Source organism: Colletotrichum fructicola, assembly GCF_000319635.2.
Source record: "Colletotrichum fructicola Nara gc5 chromosome Unknown KSG_Nara_v1_contig01, whole genome shotgun sequence".
In the NCBI taxonomy this organism is placed as follows: Eukaryota; Fungi; Ascomycota; class Sordariomycetes; order Glomerellales; family Glomerellaceae; genus Colletotrichum; species Colletotrichum fructicola.
The window spans coordinates 3,994,520-4,015,585 of NW_027094051.1; the positions used below are offsets into that span (position 1 = coordinate 3,994,520).

General features: G+C 53.2%; 8 protein-coding genes across 8 annotated transcripts; 4 read left to right on the forward strand and 4 right to left on the reverse strand.

Moving 5' to 3' along the window:
- Window positions 1–576: 576 nt before the first annotated feature.
- On the forward strand, window positions 577–1,673 carry ACOT8-1-0 (Acyl-coenzyme A thioesterase 8; the record flags this gene model as incomplete). Its single annotated transcript, XM_032030007.1, has 4 exons — window positions 577–630; window positions 702–763; window positions 832–1,576; window positions 1,623–1,673. 4 exons carry the CDS (start codon window positions 577–579, stop codon window positions 1,671–1,673), a joined length of 912 nt encoding a protein of 303 aa, XP_031890478.1.
- Window positions 1,674–2,785: 1,112 nt separating this feature from the next.
- Window positions 2,786–4,405, forward strand: CGGC5_v001140 (uncharacterized protein; the record flags this gene model as incomplete). Its single annotated transcript, XM_032030008.2, has 2 exons — window positions 2,786–3,616; window positions 3,683–4,405. The coding sequence occupies 2 exons, from the start codon at window positions 2,786–2,788 to the stop codon at window positions 4,403–4,405; spliced, it is 1,554 nt and encodes a 517-aa protein (XP_031890483.2).
- Window positions 4,406–5,421: 1,016 nt separating this feature from the next.
- CGGC5_v001141 (putative serine esterase) lies at window positions 5,422–7,398 on the reverse strand (the record flags this gene model as incomplete). Its single annotated transcript, XM_032030009.1, has 1 exon — window positions 5,422–7,398. The coding sequence occupies one exon, from the start codon at window positions 7,396–7,398 to the stop codon at window positions 5,422–5,424; it is 1,977 nt and encodes a 658-aa protein (XP_031890484.1).
- A 668-nt stretch (window positions 7,399–8,066) lies between these two features.
- Window positions 8,067–9,873, reverse strand: atnN-10 (Aspercryptin biosynthesis cluster-specific transcription regulator atnN; the record flags this gene model as incomplete). The annotated part of the gene is made up of 6 exons (XM_066150780.1): window positions 8,067–8,843; window positions 8,897–9,052; window positions 9,117–9,580; window positions 9,636–9,680; window positions 9,724–9,746; window positions 9,800–9,873. The coding sequence occupies 6 exons, from the start codon at window positions 9,871–9,873 to the stop codon at window positions 8,067–8,069; spliced, it is 1,539 nt and encodes a 512-aa protein (XP_066009916.1).
- Window positions 9,874–11,959: 2,086 nt separating this feature from the next.
- CGGC5_v001143 (uncharacterized protein) lies at window positions 11,960–13,060 on the forward strand (the record flags this gene model as incomplete). Its single annotated transcript, XM_032030012.1, has 2 exons — window positions 11,960–12,487; window positions 12,542–13,060. 2 exons carry the CDS (start codon window positions 11,960–11,962, stop codon window positions 13,058–13,060), a joined length of 1,047 nt encoding a protein of 348 aa, XP_031890551.1.
- A 124-nt stretch (window positions 13,061–13,184) lies between these two features.
- Window positions 13,185–13,400, reverse strand: CGGC5_v001144 (uncharacterized protein; the record flags this gene model as incomplete). Its single annotated transcript, XM_032030013.1, has 1 exon — window positions 13,185–13,400. The coding sequence occupies one exon, from the start codon at window positions 13,398–13,400 to the stop codon at window positions 13,185–13,187; it is 216 nt and encodes a 71-aa protein (XP_031890552.1).
- A 631-nt stretch (window positions 13,401–14,031) lies between these two features.
- On the reverse strand, window positions 14,032–14,434 carry CGGC5_v001145 (Uncharacterized protein; the record flags this gene model as incomplete). Its single annotated transcript, XM_032030015.1, has 3 exons — window positions 14,032–14,106; window positions 14,184–14,334; window positions 14,397–14,434. 3 exons carry the CDS (start codon window positions 14,432–14,434, stop codon window positions 14,032–14,034), a joined length of 264 nt encoding a protein of 87 aa, XP_031890341.1.
- A 4,732-nt stretch (window positions 14,435–19,166) lies between these two features.
- CGGC5_v001146 (Cell surface Cu-only superoxide dismutase) lies at window positions 19,167–20,024 on the forward strand (the record flags this gene model as incomplete). The annotated part of the gene is made up of 3 exons (XM_032030016.1): window positions 19,167–19,238; window positions 19,291–19,486; window positions 19,534–20,024. 3 exons carry the CDS (start codon window positions 19,167–19,169, stop codon window positions 20,022–20,024), a joined length of 759 nt encoding a protein of 252 aa, XP_031890340.1.
- Between the last annotated feature and the right edge of the window lie 1,042 nt (window positions 20,025–21,066).

Consider the following 21,066-nt stretch of genomic DNA (forward strand, 5'->3'; position numbering starts at 1 on the left):
GCCCCCTTTAGATACGGCGACCACCGCAATTCAACAACCCATGACCGTCTTTTATTGCTTACTCAAAGAGGTGAGTCCGAGACGTAAAGCATTCAAAAATGACTGAGACGTTGCCTAGAATGTTCTGCGTTTATCCAAATCACCATTTGGATATCTACTTGTAATTGCTGATGACTGGAACATATACTTCAAACGCGAAAGACCGGTTGTTCGGGACGAGTACAAGTTACGTTGATTCCTTCGCCTTGGGGGTTAAGACTCTTGCACCTGACATAACAGAAGTGCTTCCACCATAGGCAGAGTTACAAGGACGAATAATCTCCATTCTCTACTATGTTCTTAAGTATATTGCAAGTAAATCCCCCTTGTCATCAATATGCCGATGGCGGCCCACTTTAGCCGAGGATGACCTTCCTAAGTAGCCGGAGATGTGGGGCCGCTGCAACCCCGAGCCTCGGTGTCGACCAATGTCCGTATCTCACTGGATCCCAAAACACATCATTGTCACCCAAGACTACAAACCATAGACTTAGAATATCAGCGGTGAGAATGACGCGGCCCAAAGATTCGGTCGCTATGTCTCAGCTGTCTCCGTTGGAGGAAATGCTGAAGCTGGCGGAGACTGAACCGGTGAGTGCTTGTCTAATTCATCGTTCGCATTGACCGCCCTTCGGACGTCGCTTTAACATCAACTATCTCAGGACGTCTTTACTACCACTGCAGATCATTGGCGTCCGCCAGGAGGGAGGGGGATATACGGTGGGTAAGACCAGCGACGCCAACATTTACTACTACCCCCGCTCACCTACTAATCGCTCACGCATCACCTAGGTCCATTGTCGCACAAAGCCTAGTCGCGGCTCAGAAGACCGTACGCGATGGGTTTCTATGCCATTCGATGCATTGCCAGTTCTTGATTGTGGGGAACGAGACAATTCCAGCCACCTTCACCGTTCAGAGGACCCGAGATGGAGGCTCCTTCATCACCCGAACGGTCCAAGGCACCCAAGAAGGGAAGTGTATATTCACTAGCACCTTATCGTTCATGCGGGCGGTCCCTTCCGAGAAGCAGCGTGTTCAACATGTTCCCACCCTGCAATCATCGAGGGGATCGCCGCCTGATGAGTCCATAACCAGCACTGCTACGGCCGTAGCACCGCAGCTGTTTCCCATCTCGATAGAAAAGAGCAATGGTCAGCCGGAAGACGCAAAGCTTCAGACGTGGATCCGGACGCCGAGGGAAATTGCCCAGGCAGATGACGTCGAGGTCCAGCAGTCAATCTTGGCCTATCTATCAGATTGGGTCTCAATTTCGATCACGCCCTACGTACTTGGGTTATTCGACTTTCCTGGAGGTTTCTCGAAGGGTGTCGAAACGTCATCGTTGGAAGGGAGCTCTGTCGGGATGCTCTCCTCTCTTGGCCATACCATCTACTTCCATGCGCCCGCCCGCATCAGAGCTGATGAATGGATTTTGCTTGTTGGCCATAGCCCTTGGTCGGGAGACGAGAGATGTTTAGCTTCCGCAAGGATGTTCGCGAAAGATGGTACCTTACTAGCGACCTATGTTCAAGAGGTGTGTGCTCCAAAAAGACGTCTGGAAAACAACTAATGGGTTTTAGGGAGTCATCAGATTAAATGGCAAGCTCATTGGCCCGGGCCTGAAGCTGTAGGCATTTTTCAATTATACCGAAAATTCAATTTGTAACTAGAAGAGCCTCCTTGCGAGGGCAGTCCTGAGAGATTCTCTGTTTGTAGCAGTATCGAATGCTGCTGCTTTCTGTTTTCCCCGTAGCCAGGGAGCATACCGTATGTGCTGCCGTTTGTTGACCAGCCAAATTCCTCATTCTTTCTCGATGTAATCGTTAGGGGATATCTAAACCTCTAGAGCCCTTTCTGTACACTATCTAGATCAAAGCCGGGTCCAATAAAGCTACCTAGGTCTCGATGAATTTCTTAATTCAAGGAGAACCTGAATGCCCAAAGTCTCTTTCTCTTGGCCTCGAGGAATTCCACTTCAATGCTACGAGGAAGAAGTCTTCATTCAGGTGTCACCCCAACACGGAAATCGACTTTCAGGCTGGTTATGCTGAGTATACATCAAATACTGCATCTATCTAAGACTCTGTAGTGCCTTCGCCGGGCCAATGCATTGCTGGTTCTCTCACCCCTGCAAACGAAGTGTTTGCAAATCACAGTGATTGTATTGAGCATTAATAATCCTTGTCCTTGTCATCATGAACCGTTGAAAACAATCGGAAAGAGGTTTTGATCCTATTAAGGGTCGTGGCCACGCCGCAAGAGATGTCAGCATGATAAGAGAATGACTGAGCCGCAATCATGCATCGCAGAGATAAGTTCTGGTTGCATCGCTTGGCCGACGGGGCTGCATACCTTGCCATGGTGTGCAAGTTGTCCTATGTGCGAGAAGCCTATTGGTCTTCACACACACGCACATCGCAGATCGATCCATGCAAGCTCTCAGCCTGCCTGAATATTTGTCACTGCAACCCTGCTTGTCTCTCCGAGCCTGATATGCGGCGTATAGTGAGGCTGTCGCGGTTCAACGGATTGAAAGGTACGATTCGGCCGTGTCAAGGCACCTTAAAATGTCGAGCAGCGTCGACGAGTTCTGTGTTCTTGAGGAACTCGATTACGCCGTTTCCTTTTCAGCAGCAAATGCTTTACAAAAGAACACGGTCAACGAGGCTCCCTATCGGCGTTGCACAAAATCACTGTCCTACTTGTTTCGAGTTCTCGAGGTCATTATCGACAACCCATTGCCATGACGTGTAGTACCTACACTGCTAGGCTTTGCCTCCTCATCTCTTTATTCCCCACTTTTGGCATGCAGCAGACTCAGCAGGCTATCAACATCAATTCATCTTCTCTTTACCCGTATTATCCTGAGGAATGGATGTACGCACAAGTAGGCAGGTTGAACCTCACTTTTGCTGACTTTATGGAGCCTTTGAAGGTACCCTTCGACTTGGCATTGTTTACGTTTCTCTTGACCGCTGGCAACTTCACCGAGAACTGTACTCTTGCAACTTCTTGGTACTACTCCCACAATCTTCAAGCTGGCGGCCACGCGAATTTTAGTTTCGACTTTGGCACCTCGCAAGATAAGGACTTCGTTAGTCTAGTTGCACCCTTGTTAATAGACTCGTACGAATCTGCGCTTTCTAAAATTGTCGATTCCTCGGTGGACCCGGAACTCTACTCCTACATAATATACGAGTTATTGGCGAACTCTACGAAGCCCGTGGATAACGCCGTTTTTAACATTACGAGACCGGCGATTGAGACCCATTGCCTGTCGCTGGATCTGGCTGAAGAGTTCGCGTGGCAGCCTCAGAACGACTGCAATACTGCTCTGAGCCAATGGTTGGTGCCAGGACTAGAATGGCTCGACGTCATGTTGAACATCCAGGCCGCGTTTACCGCATTACCAGCGGAGTATAAGAGCATCTCCATTCAAACTTTCTGGGGTTGGTACAATCTTCAAACCAACTCATCTACCGCAAACGACATCAAGACTCGGAAAAGAGAGTGCTATCAGGAGGTGTGCTCGGAGTTACAAACGTCTGGAAATCCTGATATCGCAGGTATAGGGGTAAGGTCTCCCACTCAAAAACGCTCCTGATGTAAACCACGCCGGTTCATGCTAATGAACATAAAGATGTTCATCTCCTATATCATTGCCTCAATCCTGGCCACTCTGGTCATTCTACAGACATATTGGCACAACTGGAAACATCGGAGAACCCCTCTGGAGAGTCTCAGCAGCGACAATACCGAAGCAAGCTTTGTCAAAGTCGCTAATACCTTCCTGAACACTGGGATTGTGCTCCTGCTGTCACTTGCAGTCTCTTTAGTTGCGGTTGCATCTCACGAAACCATACTGTACAACGGGATTATCACCCATGTGGCCTGCTATTTCACTGCTAGTGCCACAATTGCGGTCGCCTCAATGCCGCGTCGTGGATCTGACAGAGATTCTACTTTCTGGTTCATTCTGCTGTTTGCTACCCTTCTCTCAACTATTTCTATGAATCTAGCGGGCCAGTACGACGTGGAATTCGACTCCCCCGCGCTAGAGTTGGCGGATACTGTCTCCGACAACTTCGACAGCCTCGACAGCTTACTGGACTTGCAGTACCTAGGGTTCATCCCGTACTTGAACTACTCTACTGGAGCATCTGAATATCCCGGCATACAGAGCTCTCGCCCATTCACGGCTTCAACTAACTTCACGGCAGCGTCGTGTCTCATATGGAGCTTTCTTTACCAACAGGGCTCAATCTCATACATAACCACCTACTTGCCTTTCTCATTATACGTCCAAGAAATAACTTACTTCTTTGGGATCCTGGTGTTATTCATTCTCACAAGGATTACCTAGGCGCGCGACTTTGTTACGAGATCTCGTTGGATGCGTCAACACGAGAACCAGGTCATTCTCTGGGCTAGATTGGGCTTCTCTTTCTTTGCCTGGTTGAACATGCTACTTGGGCTCATATGCATTACTATGTGGCGCAGAGTGCAAGAAGAAGCTATGGGATCCTATTACACAGAAGCAGAGGTTGGCTATGGGCAAGTCCTGTCTCTGTTCATGTGGGCGCCCGTGTTGGCAACTATCCTGCAACTCGGCACAAAAAGAACTCGCAATCGTAAGGAAGCACCCAGACCCAAATGGTGAAGATCATTGCTAATCATGCATACTGATACTGAAGGTTGGCATCCTTACGTCCCAAAAGTACCCATTTGGTATCGCAGAACAAGAGCGCCGCCCCTATGTGTTGTTCAACCACAAAACAGCATCCCGCTCCTGCGAATTCCCACATCACAAACTTCTCCGGGCTCTATGACCATGGATCATCCACCTGATTCTTCCCAGTCCATTCCTCTTGATACTGCGGCGGCGCATGACAGTGAGCTCAGAGACTTCCTCCTAATTCTGTTTCCAAGGTACTGACACGAGTAGCTGGTACAGGTCTGGGTGACAGCCGCCGTGTGCATACGCTGTAAGTACTATGCGCGGTTAGTGAGGCATGACAGGACCGCAGGACCGGGGGTCAAACTATAACCAGGGTTGACTTGAGATCCGGACGTTCGTCCATTAGAAACTTCTCCAAAGCTGAGTAGATTATATTGAGAAAGTAGATAAACTGTTGGTCATCATATTGTTAACGTAATGGAAACACTAAAGTATTCCCGAATTATTCCTTTCTTAGATATTGAATACGTCTCCGAAAGGCCGTTTTCTTTGTTCCGTTGGTTGCCAGCTTATTTACATCGGTATGGTACAGACAGAACCAATGGGGATGCATACATTGACTTGGTTCAGGCCTATCTCTTCCCTCAAGGCTGATCTGAGGCGACTTGAAACACAAACCAAAGGCGTCTATCAGCCCCCCTCTACTTGCAAATTTCCGTTGCCTGCGTAGTGCTGTTGACGGGAAACAACAATAGGCTGTCATACTTTCCACCCACATGGATGAAGTGCATGCCCTTGTTACGACTCACTGGCGTCTCGACCCTCTGCTCATTGACAAAGGCCGGGTTGGAATCCATGCCACCTCCCAACTCGATCAACGAAACGTTCTGGCCGGGCTCGAAAGTGCCTCCCGTCGCAGGCACAGGCACGATTGCCGTGCCAAAGCCGATATCAGCCTGGGCGGGAGTGATTGAGGCTGGGGCGATATTTAAGCTGAGCAGCTCCCCCGCGTGGAATCTGAGAGCGGAGGGCCAAAGAGGGATATCCACGGGCACTATCTCGTCTGGTGACAGAAGCTTCTCCGAAGTGTGTACCAAGAAGGGCTCGAGGTCCGTGGAGAGGTCGGTGTCTAGCTCACGCTGTGATACGCGGAGGAGTCCGGTAGGGCCGATCGTGCTGGAACTCTCGCTGCCGGTGCTGGGAAACGCAGTGCCGCTGGAGGAGAGCTTCTGTACGGAGACGGAAATTTCCATGTCGGTGGCGTCAGGGGAGGACAGCCAGAGGCGGAGCTTTGAATAACCGATCAACTCCATCATCTCAGGGACCTGGAAGTTGAGTGTAATGCCGGATGCAGAGCTGCTATTGTAGCTGAGGATAGTCTCGTTGGATAGAGGGGACTCGGAAAGTGAGTTGTTCGGTTGCAGGTAGAGAGTCTTCGACTCGAGACCCGGAACTGGCCAGTCTGCGACGACGCGATCGAGAGTGTCCTCAGCACCGGGATCCAGAACAGCGAGGCGGATGCGCGGAGTAGACTGCCATCCATTATCTTCGCCTTTGAGGTAGTGGTCAAAGAACTTTTGAAGGTCGGCTACATGTTCCGAGGCATAATAGTCCGTCCATTCTTGCGTATTATGCACTCTGAGCCACTTCTCCTCTGACGAAATGCGTCGGAATCCTTCGAATGAACCACGGGCGTGAAGAAGATTGGTATAGCTGGCCACGATGTACGCTGGGATCTTGATCTTCTCGAGCATTGCAATCTTGTCTTGCCAGTAGGGGGTGATGAGCCCCTCAGAAAGAAGCATGCGAGGGACGTCTTCCACAAACTCTTTGCCAGCAAAAGTGGTAAGAATTGACTCCTGGAAACCGGGTGCCGGAATTCCGCCTCTGATGGCAGTGTCGCGGTACAAGTCCGTGAGCCCCTCCCATGGAGCGATCGCCGTCAAGTGAGGCGGGTTTTCGGCAGCGATGAACCATTGCGACACCGCTAGCCACGAGTTGCCCGAGAATGCGACCTTGCCCGAGCTCCACGCCTGCTCTGCAGCCCACTCGACGAAATCATACCCATCCTCACCCAGCTGGCGACCCCAGTATGTGATGTTGCCCTCGGAAGAGTAGGCGCCGCGGTTGTCTGGATTGAGAATCGCGTAGCCCTTGCAGACCCAGTAAGCTGGGTCGGGGCCCTCGAACTTCTGCAACTCGGAGACGGACGACAAGTTCACGCCGGATCGACCCTGGACATCGTCGAGCCACTGGCCACCAATTTCTTTGCCATAGGGGCTCCACGCGACGATGCTGGGCACGGTAGCATTCGTGGTTGCAGGACGGAAGATGTCGGTGTACACCGCGATACCATCGCGGAGGGTGACGGGGACGTCGCGCTCGAAGAGGATGTCGCAGGGCAGAGTGAGTGCGCCATCGCGACGGATGGTGCCGGCTTTGAGGGTCAGATTCTCCTGCTTGAAGCCAGGGTAGCGCGAGCGGGCTGCATCCAGAGGGAGAGGTCGTCGCTGGGTGATGGGGTAGGAGTCGTTGCCGTAGATTCGGAGGGCTCCTTGGACAATTTCGGCGCCGATGGTGGTGTTTTGAGAGAGGGAGGATGCTGGAGACAGTGTTACTAGGAGTGAGATGGCTGTGAGCCATGAGGAAAATGAAGAATGATCGTTTGAAAGCCTCATGGTGGGCAAGACAATGCGCGGATGATCCCAAGAGCGAAAGAGTGGAAGCTGTGGTAACTGTGTGTTGAAGAAGGAGCGTGAGGTTGGATATGGCCTCGTTTTATAAATTGTCTTCTGAAAGGCTTGACGAGATCCTGTACCGAACCCATCCACGTCCAAAACTTCGCCACAGTGACCGTACGAGAGGCCCGATGGGACGTCTGCGGCAAGACTCAAGCCTCCGTCGCATCGTCAAGTCAAATTAGTGGCGTCCATTGCCTCCAATTCCGGTCCACCGTGTGATCCTGGGAGCCTCGGTGTATCCGCAAGTCAGCGGGGTGCTTTCGATGAAGAAGTTATGATGTTGTAGGCATTCAAGATGTTGCCCAGGCCCAGTTTGATTCCTGAAGACGTTCGAAGCCGAAGCCGGTGGGACGGACGACCTCCGGTCGTTCAAACTAAGACAAGGAACGTCGTCAGTTGGGTCCACCTCGAGATGCCTTCCATATGTGTGATTGGTTGTGTCGTACGGTCCCTGTCGACATTTAGCCCGTTGCTAGTCAGGGACTACCCTTGCAAAGCACGTATTTGGACTCGGTTCGTTGGTCGGTTAGCCATTGGCTTCTCAAGTTCTGCGAGAAGCCGTTCAAGAGATCGAATGTATTTTCCTCCAAGGAAAATGGCAAGTGTTAATCCCCCTTGAAATGTGACCCTCCCGAAAGCTCCTCTTCAACCAATGCCCGCACGCCGTTCGGGCCAGCAGCACGAGAATACGTCAGTTTCGCCCTCCCCTTTCCGCTCAGAAACTTGACCAACACGCCGGCAACCCGAGCTGCCTCGGGAACGTCACGGGACTCGGCAATCTCACCTAACCCATCTTCTTCAACTTCCACGATGCGCTCCAGGACCCGCGCGGCAAGCATCCCTTCCAGTTGGCCATCTCGACGACGGGCACCGCGTAGAATGTGTATTGCGGCTCTTCTTGTGCTTGGATGCCGACATCGCAGAGCAAGTCTGCATAGGGGCATGATGAAGCCGCCACCTAAGACAAAAGACATTTGCTGCCAACGGGACGCTGGGGCGGCATATGTGAGCATCTCGATGAACTCTGGGAGGAAGTAATCCCAGCCAGACTGAGGGCAGGTATCTTCCGGGCCATGGAGGGTCAAATAGAGGTCCAATCGCCGGATATGAAGGAGTGCATGCGAATTCTCGTCATTTGTGGAGATGGAGCTGGCATTGAAGGCTTCTAGCCAATCCTGATACATGCTCTGACAGGAAGTCCGAGTCGGCATACTTTGGACCTCCCGTGGCTTCTCTTGTTGCTCTACCCCGAATAGGCAGAGGTTTTCCAAAATTTCGAGTTGTCTGTTTGCTTCTCTGAGACTGCCGAATACCGGCGGGCATGGTCTTATATGTCTGAAAACAGGCGGCTTGGGTCGAACGTGATGCTCGGTTTGAAGAAGCTGCATAGTTGTCAGAGACGTTACTGCCGAGACGGGATTCTTGGATTGCAAACCTCTCTCATGTAAGAGTCTAGCCGTACAAACACAGATACAAATGGTGCAAAATTTTCTAAATTTGCAAGGGATGTGATGGAGGCTTCAAGCTGCGTCAAGATGCTGATCCCAGAGGAGATCAATTTCATAGCATTACGAGCGTTGCCGCAAAGTGTCTACAAGGAGATCAGCACAACTCAATTGCACAAACTGAGCAAACCATTGTAATAAACCGCTTACCTCAATACATGCGAAGACCACAGCAGACGCAAGTGAAATGGCATTTGCCGACTCCTTTCCGACAACGGGGACGAACAGCTGCTGCAGTGCTGTCTGGTAGTGCCGTAGCGCGTTGGCCGTCCGTTCGGTTGGCGGGGCTTGGCGAGGCACCGGCCATGAGATCGGCCAGTTGTGCATGTCCTCGAGCAAAAGCCCCAGAGCAACAGTCGCGTGAAAGATGGCGTTCTCGGCGTTGGCAAGTTGCAGAACGAGCCGCCCCCAAAACTCGCACTCGAAGCCGCTCGAAAGTGCCGGGGCGCCGACGAGCTGGAAGAATCGATACGCTCTACCTTCTCGTTCGTTGAGAGCTAGGGGATTGAGCGGGCTGGGATTTCGCCGAATTGGCACTTCGTTGTGCTTTGGGACCACAGCGTCCTGCGTGTCGCTGTGAGAGGAACGGTGGCAGTCGAATCCAGCATTGAGACCTGAAATACTTAGGCTGGCACACTTTGTAGTTGGTAAACGGCTTTGGCCACTTACAATTTGTACAACTAGGCAACTTCTCGTCGCATTTGATCCTTCGTTCTTTTTGGAGACAGAGGTTAGATACTCAGTACCCCGAAATCACGGGAGATGCTCATTGACTGACTTCTGTAAGCTTGTGAGAACTCGGTGTGACGGAAGGGTCAGAGTCATGAACGAACTTGCACACAGCACACCCACTTCGGGATTTAGGGGCCCAGGCTCTTTTGCGTTGGCCGCGCTTGACTTTCGTCATCGCAGTGTCTTTGCTGTGAGGACACGCAGTCCTGCTGCAATAGCTTCATGTATGAAATCCTCAAGTGTCAGCTAATAATCGCGTCTCGGCCAAGTTGCAAAACAAGATCTGCCGCGCGTGTCGCCGTATGCGTGTATCAGGTTGTATGGAATTGTGTGCAGAGGTACGTGTGTAGTTGGCAGCATGTACATCATCCATTGTCAGTGGGGGGTCCTTCAGCGTGGCCCCCATTTTAAGGTATGATTACCTTACACTGTAGCACTGTCCCACCTTCGTAAGCCCACGGTATTAATGCCGACGCTTAGCCACGTAGCCATGAGCCAAATAGCACAACCCCCTCCCCCGAACGGAACACGCAGGTTGAGATAAAGTATTTTAGAAGTAACGGTACGCTTACTTAGTCGTCAAAGCTCCAGAATTGTCTTACTATTAGTTCAAGTGGAAAATCCCTGGATTAAAGAGTGGCAGAATTGAATCCGCTGTGCTCCGAGTCCACACATGGATCAAGCCACAGCAGCTTTATTTCACAGGGCGAAGAGAGTCGCCGTTACTTGTCATTAACAACATCCGAACATCATTGAAATACTAACCCAGCACGACGGACGATTGGTCTGGAGAGGAGTCAAGCATTGATGTGTGGCTCATGGAGCTCTACGTATCTGACGGCAAGGAAACGACGATGTATGGCTTGGTGCTTGAAGAGGTTACTCTGGGAGGTTTCAAACGCAAGGCGGCCTTTTCCATCGACTATCGGCGTCTTCAGTTGCTCGAAGCCGAAGAGCATGAGGATGATTCACAGGGGCTAGAGGTTCGCGGAAGTCTAGGGTTTCAGCAGCTCGAGATACAACTAGTCTAACGCCGTCTACAGCGGTCAGGTGTAATCGCGAATGTCTTCCTTTACATCAGACTTACACTACTTCTATTTCTTCTAGTTTCCTTAACAGTAGCGATCAGACCATAACTTGCCGTGTTACTACTGCTTCCAGCTCACAGTGATTGTAACAAACGCCAACTGTTTGGGTTTTCGGTGTCATCATGAATCACGAACAACACCGGGAAACAGGTTTGCTCGAAGTTAGGGTCGCGACTATACCCAAAGAGATCACCTGTGGCCTGCTTAGGCAGCCTGGCATGTCGCTTCAGCCTACCTGTAGATGGCCAATTCACTCAACAGCCAGAGTGACATCTAAGGCATTGTGGCATGATGCAACAGACCGTAGAGGCAATGTTGTCGACTCCTCGTCAGTCCAAATCCCCCAGAGAACCCAGCAGATTATGCGAGAGGTCGGGATGGAATACAATAGTTACCACACACAAATGGACTTTCTTGGCATGCTGAATTGAACATGGGAAAGTCAAAAAGACTTGGGCCGACATCGTGCTGGAAGCCGATGTTCTGTTGACGATAAGGCAAATGATCCCTCAACTCAGAAACACACAGCAGAATCATCCAGATTATGGGGTTCTTGATCAGGGAAGCATCGGCGGCGCCCCCGTGTCAGGAACTGGCAAGACAGAATCGGTTCGTCCGATCGCAGCCCTGACCAGTTTGGTGGTGTTTCGCATTAAGCATCCCGCTCATGTCAAGCCACCTCTGCCGCCCTGACGGAGGTTATCGACCCCCTTTCGAAAATAAAAGTCTGATACACATTTGCACTCGACAATTAATATGATCGACCAGTTGACCAGCTGATTAGCCGCGTTAACTTAAGGGCTCTGAAAAGATTGCCAAGCTCGGCGTCACCGCAGCGTTGTCGGTAGTCCAAAAATAAGCAGACATGAGTCGCCAACCCCAGATAATCAATTTAGAGTTGCACATTCATATTCCTACTCATGCGCTCTTGACTCTCTATGAAATAAACCCCTGCAATAGAAGGACCATTGTCCATGAACTAGAATGACGTCTCTACTGATTAAACAGATTAACTCAATTCTCTTTCGGGTTCGCTTTTGACGTTTTTTTTTACTTAAGACTAGATCTGCCGGTGCCGCGATCGCGCATGTTTGTTTTCGTGACAACCACACACGCTCTTTCTAGCTCCCATCGCTCATTTCACCAATTGTTAGCAGTGTCTCCCGTGACATCATGGCTAACGCTATTCACTCTTTTGGTTCGGGGAGCGTCCGCTCATTGTTCTTGTGGTTTCTGCTTCACATACTCCTAATCAACGCTTCGCCCACACCCCGCGACACGGTCGTCGTCACCAAGCGAGCAAGAACCCAGTTCCCCACGTTTGCTCAGGACTACGATGGCCGTGTGCAGAAGGGACAGTACTTCAATGATCTGTTCCCCCTCGACGATGCGAAGGCGGCCGAGTACAATGGCGGGGCTTCTGTGGCGAGCCCGTATCAGGACCCGAGCGTGCTGAAACCGAACGGCTGGACTAGATACATCTTTTGGTATCCCTTTGAACAGGACACCGGCGATGTCGAGGCACCGTTCGGCGAGGTGAAGGACCCAGCTTTCGCTAATATGGGCCTTTCGATCGACAAGACGCCCGGCTACGATAACAACCTCGACAATGCATTTGCGGACAAGGATCATCCGGTAGATGAGACGGAAGCGGGCGAGTACTACTACAGACACGACAGAGAGTTCGGTCAAGGCAAGAAGGTGAGGGACGCTTACATGCTTATCTGAGAATTGCTGCTGACCCCGTTTGCTTAGCCCACAATGGCTTCCTATTCCAACGTGCTTGTTCCGGCCTCTGGTGCCTTCATTTTCGATGAAGACTACAGCCCCAGTTTTAGGAAGAGCGATTGGGGACTGGGTGACGTCCCCGACTTGGACACAATGTCGGATGTCGCCTTCTTCCAGTGGATCGACGCCTGCAAGGCGAAGAACATTCAACCAAACACCCTCAAACTCATCTTTGTATCCCACTGCACCAACCAGAAAACGTACGACATCGTTGTAGAGGCTCTGAAGGCAACCAAGTACAACAAGGTGCCCAGCTACGCCGACAAAGCAGTGTTTGGCATGGATACTCCAGAGGGCCAAGCCATCCTCGGAACCGTATGGGGTAGTGCGACGTCTTGGATGCTTATCCAGCACAAGAAGGATCTTGGCTTGAAGAAGATTAAAGAAGTCGCCATCTGGGGCCTTGGAAATGGCTTCGCTTTCGAAGAAGACCCAGAGGGCGAGGTGGCCAACTTGAACATGAGATTTGTAGTCGAGGACGCTTAAGTAGGAATACCAAAGCATGAACACATTTTGCACTTTGTCCGATGCTAGCATTGTGATTTTGTGGCCGTGGACTGTTGCCTCAACCATCGCTGGCTCAAGCTCTGCTGGCCAAGGTTCTGCTGACCTAGGTTTTGCTGCTGGTGCTGTTGATGATGCTGATATTGGTGTTGCCGATATTGTTGGTGCTGCTGTTGCTACTGCTGACCAAGCCACTGCTGCTGACCGAGTTTTTGATGCTGTCCCAGGCCTTGATGCTGACCGAGTTCTTGATGCTGCCCTGGGCCTTGCTATCGTCGCAGACCTTGTCATTGACCGAGGCCATGTTGTTGACCGAGACCATGTTGTTGACCGAGACTGTGTTGCCCGAGGCATTGCTGATGGTCAAGTCCTTGCAGATGACCGAACGAAGATGGGATCCCGAGTTCTCCAGTGGTTATGGTGGTAAGTCATGGACCGGCAGGCTGTTGTTCGATCATGTCGCGAGATGACAGGACGCCAAGACTTTGTACGGTCATAACGACCCAGTCAGCACAAGGCCCTGGCCAGAAAAGCAGGAACGTCCCTCGCCGCTTATCTCGGTGCTGCTGAAGCATCGAATTGCCTTTGACCTGCCTGTTATTGTCCTGTACCGTGAAAGCACTGTCTATATCAGCCCTCAGTATCACAGTCGCGTCAAGACTCACTATCCGCAGCAGTTGGACAATTCGTGCTTGCTTATTATGTGCATGACTCAAACAGAGCCTCTACCAATCCTTTCGTACATCGGGGCCTGTCCCTCCTCTCGACGAAGCGATGCCCTCCATATCCGCCGGGCGGACCGTCTGACCGGACCTCACCAAAGATGCTACCCCCCTCGATCGAACGCGAGCCTCAGGCCCGCGGCGCAAAGATAATTCCAACATGATGCCGAACGCCTGAAAACCGTAATGTCTTTTGATGCCGTACGCTGATCTCCTTCCTGTATGATATCACTACAACGCGATCGCTCCTCGTCGATTCTCCCGGATGTGGAGCATGCCCTGGATGCCGCAGAAGATGAAGAAGCCCTGCGTGAAGTCCCAGAGTCAGTAAACGACCGACGATGCATCTTGTTTAATGCAGTGGATGCCGGGACGCGACGTACAATGTAGACAAGGACAGCAACGAAGAGGGTGCCAGCGACGGCGCCGCCGTTCTCAGGGTCATCCCTCCCTCCGACGAGTTCGGGGTGGTTCTTGGCGAACAGAATGCTCAGGATACCGAGGATGACGATACCGAAGACGGAAATGACGGTGCTGCAGTGGTCAAACAGTTAGCCGTCGCGATCCTATCTGGCTGTCCGAAGGGACACACGTACCATTGCCATGCGGCGCCAGCACCAACGACGGGCTTCATGATTGCAGTGTGTTACTGGGAAATGTCCTCCTCGGTTCGGGCTCGATGGGCACGGTGCGGATTTGTCGATAACCTTGATATGCCGGGCGTGATGCGTTACGTTGTCGATGATGAGGCCGATGCGGTCGTCGGTGCTGTTGCTCCTGGCTCGCGAGGCTCCACCTTGGCCGCGGTGACGTCCAATGATCTTGCCTGATTTCCCAGGCGTCGCGGACCAGCATCAGCCACACATCGAGCTCCAGCCACACATCGGGACGGGGCTGGTTTCCTCCGCTACATGGATCCACTCTTCCCGTATCAATCATCGTGAACCCGCCCGGACCTCTGCCCTGCATTTCAATCCGAAATCCATACTGCTTTGCATGTTGCAGGGCTCGGCGCCGAATAGATCTTCATCGCGGGATTCGATCAAACCAGCAGGTTCACAAAAGTCTTGTCACCGCTGATCTCTCTATTCTGGCGCGATTCTGCTCATCAAATACTTCCGGCAAGTGGTCTCAGTTGATGCGGAGCTTCCCAGGCCTTCGACCGCGTCGGTTCTGTCCGCGAGCCCGCCGTGCTGCCCGGGTCCGCGGGTTGGCCGAAGGTTGCGAGGCTCTCTAACAATGGCGCCATCTCAGGCGAAGCCCGGGCACGTCTGATGGCTGCATCACAGAAGAGACCCTCCGGCTCACGCATCTCCCATTGACCAATGGTTTCGACTACGTCGGCACCAAGGCCTGAAACGCTCCTCTTCACGGAGCCGAAGTCAATACGAGCCGGAGTAGCGGATCGCTGCCAGTCTTTGGAGGCTCATGTCCACGGATCAGAAGTCTACGGTGGACAACTACACGACATGTCCCGCGCACCAAACTCGGGCCCGCAGAGCTATCCGAGCTGGAACGGTCGTCCCTCACCTGACGCCAGCGAACGGTGCCGATCTGGGTGCTGGCGCGTCTTGTCAGTGGCCCCAACTGCACGAATGACATGTTCGAAAGACAGTTCGTGGAAAGGAAAGAAGATCGAATGCCAAGGCGCGACCGTCCAGTGCTGGCAGGCTCGACAGCATTGACAGCAGCGCTTCGTAGGGCGAGCGCGTTGCTCTTCTGGGATAAGCCTGCCAGTCGGCAGCGTCGTCCAAGTGTTCGTCGCTCGGGCATATCGAAACTGCGATCTGACCCAAAAGGGTCGCTGACATGTCTAACGGTGCACGAAAACAGACTTGGAGCGTCAGTCATACGTTCTTCTCTTGAAACGACTGGCACTCTGCAAAGTCCTCTGCCCACAGAGCTTGCATCTCGAACTCTGCACACGAGCTGGCCAAACGGGAAAGTGACCATTGCGACCCCAGAACGAGCCGCACAACTCGTTCGTTGCGACGGTAGGACGACGTTCTGACGGCGGTGATGGCATACTATCCCCGAGCACTCACCAGATGATGGCCATCACTCGCGCATGATTAAAGACGCCATGCTCACGTTCAAACTTGGGATGAAGGATTCGCCCCGAGGAGATTGGACATTTCGAGAACACATCTAGTCGAGATTTGACCTCTCCTATTCGCGCAACCGAGAGGTCCAACAGGAGTTGGTTGGAACTTGTGTATTTGCCAGAGTGTTTGTCAGCAGGGGAGAATGCTCTGAAACTGAAACATTGCCAGGAGTTGCCCATCTGCAACCACTTTGCCGATCCTCCGTTGGCTGGCACCATTCACTTTTTCTGACCGCAGCTGCCTATGAAGAAAGCCATGTTGGGGGCGAAAGTGTAACTGCATGTTACAAGTGACGACAGAAGCCCAGGCGTCAGGGGTGGGAACCCTATCAACCGAGGAGAACAGTTGGAGGCGATCTGGAAAAGGTGTCCAGCTGGTCAGCGCTAGCAACGCTGCCAATCGGTTCGGAATGGCAGTCTTTGGTTGCCGACCAACCAGCCAACGGGGCGCGGCAGGGGCCACAGGCTGGATGAGCCATCGACAATTAGGATGCGACATGCGATATTGGGAAACATTGGCAAGGTGCCACACGTGCCTGCGAATCCGGAGAAACAAAACGAGGGCAGTGCCGTCTTTGTAGGTGACACTGGCACAACGTCAGCTAAAAATGGCTGGATATTAAAGGCGTGTTTGTTGATGGGGTTCAGCCATGATGAATGTTTTGGGTTTGCTGTAGGCGAACTGATGAACAGGTCATGAGAGTCCATGACGACAAGGACGGGACAAGACATGACAGCAGTTCCACGCCGCCTACCGACGAACCTCAATCTCGTGTGTGTCCTGGTACTCCTTGCCGTCTTAGATGAGATGTCAGCAAACTTGGGAACAACGGCACCCAGCATGAAGAAGAGACCCGACGACAGTCCGGATATCACCGGCGAGAGTTCCGTTGAACGACTCAAGCGCAGACGCCGACTACAAGGGAACGCCCTGAAACAGTGAAAAAGAAAAAGAAGCCTTTCTCTGGCGAGGAGATCGGAAAAGCGGCGAACGTCTGTGTCCCAGCGTCAACCATGGACCAGATTTACCGCAACCCATCGTCCGTACCACCGTTTCTTCGCTGCTGCCGTGGGTGGCCGGGTTCATGGTTCCCGAGTGCCCCTGTAAGCTGCAAGGAGCCAGATGAATACGGGACCTTGCAGAAAGACGTTGTCATTCAAAACGCGCCATAGGGGGGATTGGTGTGCTGGGAGGAAGATGACAAGACGGATCCGAGCGAGCGAGGCGATGTGCTCGGATGCGTTGGGCCGTTGGTCCTCTTCCGTCAGTTTGTTCAACACGTTTTCGTCAGGACACTCGTGGATGTTCTTGGGGGCGCTTTTGCTCGTGGCCCTGGGGTCTGGGGGCGGTTGGCCCGGCCGTGAACCAGCTAGCACTAGGGTAACCCGGCAGGCCAGGCGCACGCAGAGGGGCGCTGTCAACTCTACCCAAGGTAAAGTAAGTCAGGGGTGATCACCTCAGGGCGCAAGCGGACGGCGGCCCCTAAGGTGGCCTAAGGTAGGGCAGCGAGGGTAGCGAGGCCCCGGGATCCCACGGCGGCTCCACTCGTACTCTAATCTCGACTCCCATTCCACGGGTTCCTCGTTGGGCGTCCAACTCACAATCACCACCAACCAACCAGCGCCCTCTATCCATCACACGCCAATGCGGCCACGGCGCCTAAGCGACCAAGCCGACGTTCCTGCCATTGCCTTTTCTCCCGAAGCTGACGTCGACGAACGGGACCTGCGAATCGAGGAAACCTCTGGTAAGGAAGAGAGAGGCTGGAGAATCACTCCGCATGCAGTCATCATCTGGAGAGGTTGGCAGTCACCACTGCAGCCGGTCTGGGCTGTTTGTTTGGTCTACCTTCTTTTTTGACACACAGCAGCGCTACATGCCGCGACATCCTGGCGTCTTTCCTGTGTCCCCTCTTGGGCGATTGACTCGCCAGCCTTGTTCTCTTAGGCGGCTATCTGCATGTTCTGGGGCTCTGTTGCTCTGGGGGCGCGCATCGCATCTCGTCTGCAGTGCCTGCTGCTGCGTGCTGACTCTAAACCCTCCGAGACCTCCCCCATGCTGGCATGTTTCTGTGATGCCCACTAGCTTATTTCGATTGGCAGGGACAGGGACAGGTTTCTGCGTAGCGCGGTGCTAAGCCAGGTACGAGAAACAAAGTCAGACACTACCAGCCGTCTATTTGTTTTTGTCAAAGGCACCAACCGACATTCTGCGAATACTGGGGTCTGGTCTAGAGACTGAGGACCAACGAATAACCCTGCCCCAGTTACTTCGCCCGTTCCCTTTGGTAAAAGATCTCCAACACGAGTGTGTGTGTGCTTCCGCTCCGTCTGCCAGATTTAGTTGCGTGTCTGGCAGATTTCGGCGTCTTCTGTGCGTTTCTTCCTCTGGCCGTTGCATCTGGACAGCCCATGGCCCCCGAGGTTGGTCTCTTGGCCTTCCCGCAGCAACAGAAGCAGCAGCATGCAGGTCGACACAGAACCGATTTATCCGTTCCCTTCATTGGGCGTCGAGGCCGTGAGTGAGCCGTGCCGCAGTAACCTTGCACTTACACCTGCGCCAACGCCAACGGCAGACTCCCCGCCCCCCTTCGAACCTTTCCTTTGCGTCCCCTCCCCTGCCGACCCTTTCTGCCTTCCCTCCCCTCCATCATCTCTTCTCCCGTCGCACAGGATGCACACAAGGGCAATCCCTGGAGACCAGCCAAGATACGTACCCTTCCGAGAGACAGTGCTTCCTCGCCTGGATGCGCCGACGGCTAGGTGCCGTCCACTTCGCCCTAGGCCCCAGTCGTACACACGATGGATCATGGCATCCGATGTTGTTCTGGCTGCTTCTCTGGCTCCCGTTCCCTTCTTTGATTAGACCTGAGGTGGTGCAGGACAGGCTAGGGTGTCTCTTGACCCTGCCTTTGACATACATATGTGCCAAGGGAGCCTGGGGATATTACACCTTTTGCCAATCCCATCCTCATCACATCTCGCCGTGTGGGCCATATAAGAGTCGCCGCTCAACATCTCGTGCAGATCCCTCTATTAGAGTTCTGTCTTCAACCTCCGCTCCTTCCACACTTTCGACTGCTCACTTCCGTTTTCGTCAAGACGTGCCAGCGGTCCCTGCTTCTTAAGAACCTCTCAGCCCCTCCCGTTCTGCTCTTTGCTCTCGGAGCTCACCTCACAAGCCCGCCCTTGATCAACACCCATTGTGCATTCCAACCGCATCAGTCTGTTTATCACCACTCAAAGACATCACGAGGTCAAAATGCGCGCTCAGTCTATCGTCTCCGTCATTGCAGCCGCGGCTGTTGGCCACGTTGCCGCTCAAACCACAGGCGTATGCTCTGCGTTGCCCTCTCATTACGCATCGATACTGACATTGCTCACAGGAACTTGGCGATGCCACTGTCGTCAGCAACCCCGCTGGCTATGTTTACGAGGCTGTGCTCCCTGAGCAGCCGTTCTTCAAGGGCTCATTGGAGGGCAACGTAAAGGGCTCGATCGTCGCCATGTCGGCCCCCGACGGAAAGGGCGTCCAGTTCAAGGTCAACTTCTCCAACCTTCCCAAGGAGGGCGGTCCCTTCCGTGAGTTCTTATTCTCCATCTCATCATATCATGTCTAACATATACAGCCTACCACATCCACGTCGACCCCGTCCCCGCGGACGGCAACTGCACCAAGACCCTCGCTCACCAGGACCCCTTCATCCGCGGCGAGGCCACGCCCTGCGACTCCAGCAAGCCCGAGACGTGCCAGACGGGCGACTTGAGCGGCAAGCACGGCGCCGTTGGCGTTGACGGCTACGAAAAGACCTACGTCGACCCGTACCTCTCCATCGTCGAGGGTCCCGGCTCCTTCTTTGGCAACCGCAGCTTCGTCTTCCACTTCGCCAACAAGACCCGCATCAGCTGTGCCAACTTCAAGCTCATCTCCAAGCCGGAAAGCGGCAGCACCCCCAGCAACTGCACCTCCTCCGCCGCCGGAACCGGTGTGATGCCGACTCCCACCGCGCAGCCCAGCAACACTGCCACCACGGTTCCCTTCCCCGGCGCTGCCTCGACCAGCGGAGTCTCTGTCTCGCTGATTGTTGCGGCCTTGGCTGCCGTCATGTTTGCGCTTTAAAGAGGTGGATGAGCGTTTGAATTCTATCGCCGACTTTGAAATTCATCGTTGTTCAAGGCTAGACGGCGTACATGCTTTTCGGGTATCACAGACACCAGAGCGGATGTCTTTCGGTTCTACACTTTTCTTCTTCACCATTAATGAGCAAGGCCTGATCCAGCGCGGAGTATGGCACAGCACTTTCACACTTCTGTACATACATCCCTTTGGTCGGAGTTTAGATGATACCAGGACTAGATAGGTAGTCCATTGAAAAGCCGATTTTCCAGTCATTAACATAGTTTTGAGTGTCCAACCACAGCGACTAGTGTGAACTCTACCGTCTCACCACGCTTACTCGCGAGAGCGAGTTACGTACTACGTATGCGGTATGCAGGCGTGCACGTCGCTCGGATAAGGTCCCCGCGATAAGCACGGCGCGGCACGGACATGGATCTCTTGTCAGTGGCTGCCGTTCGATCGCAATGTGTCAAGCCAAGGCGTCGGTATCTCCCAGTCCATGATGGTGTGCTGCCCTCGTCGTCGATTGCGCGCACACGTGCGGGCGGGCGGGCAGCGGCGACTCACGCATACGGCGCGCTGGTGAGCATGAAGGACGACTCGGACGGGTCAAAGTAAGATGCGGCTGCTATCCCAGCCATCTGGGCACATCATCCGCTCGATTACTGACGGCCCCGGTTGGCCGACTGGACGGGATGCACCACGTCAACAGGGACAGTGCCTGGTTTGTGCGCGCATTTTTTCGTCTTGGGGGCCAGAGATGACAAGTGCTTGATGAAACGGCGAGAGGGGACGATGATGGCGTTCGGAGGAAGCTTGCCTGCGTTCTCTCTGGTGGTGACGTCGTTGGGCGGGGAGGGGCCCCGAGGTAAGACGTCTGCTTTGGGCTGCACAGGCGCGGTTATGAAAGTGATTTTCCTACGGTTGCGAGCTTTTGGCATATGGCCGCGGGAGGAATGTGGGGGGATGGTTTCTCTGTTGGACATGCAGTCTTGTCTGTCCTCTGCGTCCCCTATGCAGGAGAAAGCAAATGTGGGACGAC